This window comes from Aquila chrysaetos, chromosome 25, assembly GCF_900496995.4.
Source record: "Aquila chrysaetos chrysaetos chromosome 25, bAquChr1.4, whole genome shotgun sequence".
NCBI classification, from domain to species: Eukaryota; Metazoa; Chordata; class Aves; order Accipitriformes; family Accipitridae; genus Aquila; species Aquila chrysaetos.
The window spans coordinates 12,603,859-12,609,402 of NC_044028.1; the positions used below are offsets into that span (position 1 = coordinate 12,603,859).

The window sequence follows — 5,544 nt, forward strand, 5'->3', positions numbered from 1 at the left end:
AATGTTGTCCTATGGAAAATGTATAATAATAATAATAATAATAATAATGTATAAAATAGCTCAGGGAGCCACACATCACACAAAACAAATGGCTCTGATCTTGCCTCCCAGCTTGCTGGAGACCAGGAACTTCTGCACCTGCAACTCATGCTGGTCAGAGCACTTTGAACCCACCCACACCCAGCTGTCCTTGCAGGAGCATAGAGAAGTTGTCATTCTTCCAAGCGCGAGTACTTTTAGTGCCTACAACTCATCTTCAACGTGTCCTTTATATAGGTCATATACAGAAACTCCAGATCTACAAAGTTCACAGACATTTATGCATACCACAAAGTTCACAGACATTTATGCATACCACAAAGTTCACAGACATTTATGCATACCACACAAACTTATGCCCCAAAACTTAGCAGCAAAGTTGAGGGTTTGAGGATCTATCACAGGTTTATAAAGTTTAAAATACACAAAGCCTCATGGTTCTGCCAGTTGAGTTCCCCAGATACTGGTATGTGCTCTGAGATAAATCCAGATTTGTTCCAGTTATGATAGAGCTAACACAGAACACGCAGAAGCCCTCCTGCAATCTACAACCATTCTCCTGCCCTCTTCAAGGTCCAAATACCAAGCGGTCTTAGAAAAAGATCCCAGCTTTGACCGCCCCCTCCACAAGACAGGGCTAGAGAAGCCCCTCACCCTGTAACTAACTTCTCAGTTGCATGCTCTGCTGTACAACAGCAACAAAAATCACAGATAAACAGATGTTCTACTGTGGAACTTGAGACACGAGTTAAGATGTGGAAAAGTGAGAATTCCCACTACCCTGGTAGAGCCCTACAGTGCCAAACTGTGGAAACCCAGAGGTGAGGCACTTCAGCCCAACCCTTAAACCTACATGGTACAGAAGCCACCAATAGCCATAAGCAGCATCAGCCACTCATTAGGTAAAGCACACCTAAACTCCAAGTCAAAGCAATCACTGGGAGTCTTTCATTTAGAAGCTTGACATTCAACTTTGCTAAAAGCGTCTCTTGCTTTGAATTCCTAGGAAAGCACTTTTTAATGTGAACTGTCATAAAAGCATCCAGTTTGGCTTTAAAACCATTAACAGTTACTGTTTTACTAATGTAATCGCAGGCGTTTCTGAAGCACTACTTCAGTTCAGCAGCAGATCTCCTCCTTCCAATCAACTGCCAAGCAATATTTACAGCTTTGTACTAATCAAATATGTGAAACTTGTTAGGGGGGTGGAACCAGAGTTTACGTCTGGGTTTTTAGTGAGGTCAAGTGTACAGTACAGAGCCAGACAAATACTGAAACACCCTAAATCAAGCAATGAAGAGATCTAGATCTTACTATGCTTGGAATTGACTACATACAAGTGAGCAAAGAAACCCCTGATGCTTCAACTCATGAACCTCTGGATGGGAGATGGTGGTGAGATGCAAAGAAATCCTCTACAAATCCAATCCAGCCCTATGTAAATCCAGTCCAATCCAAATACCACTTTTCAGATGTGTTCAGTGAATACACATCACTGCCAGATGGATTAATGGTAGCTTCACTCCTGCTAGCAACTACACTGTGCACCCATCAACTACATACAACAGGGGCTACAAGCCATATTTAATTCTGCCATAAATTTACTGACACTAGCAAGGATGCAGCAGACCTTTTAGCTCTTTTATTTTCAGGGGTTTACTGCCTAGTTAGAAAGCATGGCAAGATGAACCTATTTGGAAAGAGCTTCAGGTTCCTGGCATAAGAAGCATTCATATGGAAAAATATTGCCAGATAAAAACAGTTGCCAGCCAATATGCTGACCACATGGATCATTTCTGAAAGGCTACAGCATTCCACAAGTGGCTTTTTCCCAGCATTAAAAATAATAAATAAACTCAGACTGCCAAAATTCTGTACATACGTGTGTTTTGGCATTTCATCAGCAGGGTCTCAGAGCACAGGAGTTCCATTACACGACTCCCTCTGATGTGGTCTGATTTGGAATACTGAACTCAAGGCTGGAATTGCACTCTGAAATCCAGTCCTTAATCTGTAAAGATCTCATTTAAAGATCTACTTAAAAGACAGTTTTTTATTTCCATACGCTTTGAAAACATAATCCCACAATTTTAAAATTTAGTTACCACCACTCGATTCTTGTCTTATATTGTACAGAGTACAATCAGAGAGTAGCTTCCCTTCCTATATGCATTCCTAATTAACATAAATGTATTGCTGGACAATACAGTCCCAAACTACAAAGCCATACTACATGGATAATGCAATGCTTTCTTTAGGACTCAAATTCTCTTTAGACAAGGTGGGAAATAAATAGTAATAGTTGTGCTTTTTAGAGGTTTTTTGATTTGATTTCATTGGGTTTTTTCAGAGGAGGAGGAAAGAAAGATAAAAATAAAATATATTTTAAAATTATTTAAACAACTAAAAATAGCATACATTGGAACAAGAAAGGAAACCTTCAAAAAGAAAAATGCACTTGGGCACAGCAAGCTTGTTTCATAAGGTGGTAAAGGGATTTGCATCTTGAACCTGAAGAACCTATTCCAAGGAATCCTGTGTCGCATCTTTTCAGTTAATTTCACTTCATTGGAATACATGGGTTACTACTGTACCACTTTCAGTATTTCAGAAACACAGAAACCAGAGAGATATTGAAGTACAAGACTCTGCTTACAGTTAGAAAGAGACATCTCTCTTACAAGCAGTTTACTGACATGGTTATTACTGAAAGAGAAAACACAGACGAAGATGTTATTTCCAACCACAGTCTAAATGGACTGAAACACATTTTGCCTTCATTCCACATATTGAGTTCACCCTGGTAACACGAGTTCTGTGCAGCCCTTTCTGCCAAGAATACCCCACTATAGGAATGACTATCTAAACACATGTTCCTAGCAACAGCAACCAACATATGAAGAAACATGTAGTATTCTTAACAGCATAGACATGTTACACAGAAAGCATCAAGTGTTTCTCAAATCTGTTGGTATAAAAAGAGACTGTGAAAGAGATGAACATTGTGATTATCTGCACTGATCCCTCCACTTAACTCGGAGCCTGACTTCTCACTTCAGTTTACTCCAAAACTAACTGGTAGTTGTTTGAAACCACAAATACACAGAATGGCCCAGTGTTCTGCACCAAGAAGCAGCAGCAGCAAAAAAAAAAAAAAGTACACTTCCAGATATTTTAGGCAGAAGAAAAAGTATCTAGGGGATGACTCTCTGCAAATCCTCCACTTCAAGGCTCCACATATTCTTATGCACGGGATTTTCAGAAAGATCTGTCATCTTTATTGCTCGAAGAATAGGCTCAGGACTGCAGGAGCGCACCACACCCATCACCATTACATACTTCCCTAAAAAAACAAGCAAGCATGAAATTTAATTAACCTTTGTATTTTCATTTTATTTTTAACTCAGAAAGCAAAATATTTAAAACCAAGTAGTTAAATAGTTTGAATTAAAGCTGCCGATACTTCCAAGAAATTTCAAGGAACTAAGATTGCTTAAAACTAAATTTCAGAAAAAGGCTTCATTATCCACACAGCCATTTTTACAGTAAATTTACTAGATTTTCACATTCAGTAAGAGTCAAAACCAGCACACAATTCCTCCTTCTGCTGTGCAAGTGGAGGGAGGACAATTCATAAGACTCAAAATTAAGCAATGTGACTACTTTGTACCACAATTCCTGCAGTCCAGAACTTCTCCAGTTGAATTAACAGTACTGGTGAAGGAAAGAAAAAAAGAAAAGAAAAATCCCTATCCTTGTTCCTCGACTCACAGCTCTTCTCAGCAGCACCCCGGTTTGATCAAACATTTCCAGTAACTGTGGAGAACTGAAAACAGGCCCTATCCTTATTGGAACCGATAGGGGAAGACAGCACAAGTCTTTGTATTGACAGCCACAAAGACACGCCCCTGCTGCAGCACACGCTGCTCCTTCTGCGACTGCTACAGCAGCGCAGCTTTTCCAGGATGCCCCTTTTATGAACGATCGCGTATGTAAAAGCGTGTCCTCCGCGCGGCTGCGCAAGCTCAGCCACCTACTTGACGCACAGGCAAGAACCATTCCGAACGCCCCGTGTAGCCAGTGGGCGGGCAGGCCTGCGAGTCTCCCGCCTTCACACAACGGCAGCACCCAGCACCCCCGTGCGGGAAGCTCCCTTCCGCTAGTGGGCGCGACGTGCCTCGTGTACGCGGGCCCGGCCCGCGGTGCAGGCGATCACGCCGTCCGCCGCCCGCACCCAGGGCGTACGCGGGAGGGCCCGGCCGCGGGGCTGGCTGTGTGCCGTGCCCTGCGTGTGCCCCCCGCCGGCGTCCCTGCCCCACCCGGGGAGCGACACGTCCCACGGGCTCCTCCGCCGGGCACCAGGAGGCGATCTGCCGAATTACTTCACACACGGGGAGGGAAAGCGCTCCCCACGCCCCGGGGGCCGCTCAGCGCCCGCCGCCGCCCCCCCCCCCCCCCGCCCCGCCGGCCGGTACCTGCGCTGAGGCAGGGCCGCCCTTTGGGCACCTCCTCCACCCCCAGCACGGTGAAGGGGCCGCTGCCGTCCTGCAGCCGGGCCGAGCCGCCGCGGGCGCCGCCGCGCTCCACCTCCAGCACGGTGCCCTGCATCCACACGGCCCGCAGGCGCAACGGCGCCCGGCCCGCCTCCGCCCGGCCCAACAGCCACGTCCCGCCGGCGCCCCGCACCGCCCCCCGCAGCTGGGCGGCCAGCACCTTCACCGGCGGCCCCGGCGCGTCCCCGGCCATGCAGTCGCACCGGCAGGCCGCCGCGAACAGAGGGCGGCCTGAGGCGGCCGAGCGGAGGCCGGTGCCCGCGGCGCGCAGCCGCTGAGGGGAAAGGCGGGAAGGGGCGCGCGGCCCGGCCCGCCCCGCCCCAGACGCTGGCGGCGCCTCAGCGGCCGCCGCGCGCTCGGCGGGCCCGGGCGCCGCCACCGGAGGGGAGCGGAGGGGAGGGGAGGGCAGGGGAGGGCCGCGGCGCCGGCCGGCCGCCGCCGGGGAGGGCCGGGGGAAGGCAGGGACCGGCCCCAGAGCCCGGCGGCAGGGCGCGGAGGCAGCGGCGGGGGGGGGCCGGCCGCCTGCCTTTCCAGTAAAGCGAGGGAACAGCAGCCCGCTCGCTCGTGCGGGGCCGTTGAGCCGCGCCCCGCGCCGCTTCGCGGCAGCGTCCCACGAAGAGCGGCGTTCGCAGTAACCCCGCGGTGCTTCTGCCGCGCTGCTGCGGGGCCGGCCCCCGCCGCCGGCGCTCCCTTAGCGGTGAACCGCTCACCTGGCGAGGGCAGAGGGAGCACAAACACGCCGTTCTGCAGAACCGGCACATCCGCTGCCGAGTTTTCTGCGTTAAAACCAAAACCGGCTTACATGGAAAATAAAGTACTTAGCACAGGTGTGCTACGTTTGAGGCAAGTCGGGGACGAGTGAAGTTACTCCCAGGTGGTCCGCCCGATCCCAACGAGCCACCCGTGCACAGCTGCTCCAGTGGCCGTCATTTGTGACCGGAGGAAAAAAGGG

General features: G+C 49.5%; 1 protein-coding gene across 1 annotated transcript; it reads right to left on the bottom strand.

Moving 5' to 3' along the window:
* Nucleotides 1–250: 250 nt before the first annotated feature.
* RMI2 (RecQ mediated genome instability 2) lies at nt 251–4,882 on the bottom strand. Its single transcript, XM_030002348.2, has 2 exons — nt 4,515–4,882; nt 251–3,382 (listed from the first exon to the last, which is right to left on the bottom strand). The coding sequence occupies exons 1-2, from the start codon at nt 4,783–4,785 to the stop codon at nt 3,234–3,236; spliced, it is 420 nt and encodes a 139-aa protein (XP_029858208.1). The 5' UTR covers nt 4,786–4,882; the 3' UTR covers nt 251–3,233.
* Between the last annotated feature and the right edge of the window lie 662 nt (nt 4,883–5,544).

Bases quoted from the DNA above. Each gene is read 5' to 3' on its own strand.
- RMI2 (XM_030002348.2), bottom strand. From the start codon at position 4,785: ATGGCCGGGGACGCGCCGGGGCCGCCGGTGAAGGTGCTGGCCGCCCAG. The intron at 3,383-4,514 runs GTACCGGCCGGC...TTGTTTTTTTAG, and splicing joins GCGGCCCTGCCTCAGCGCAG to GGAAGTATGTAATGGTGATG.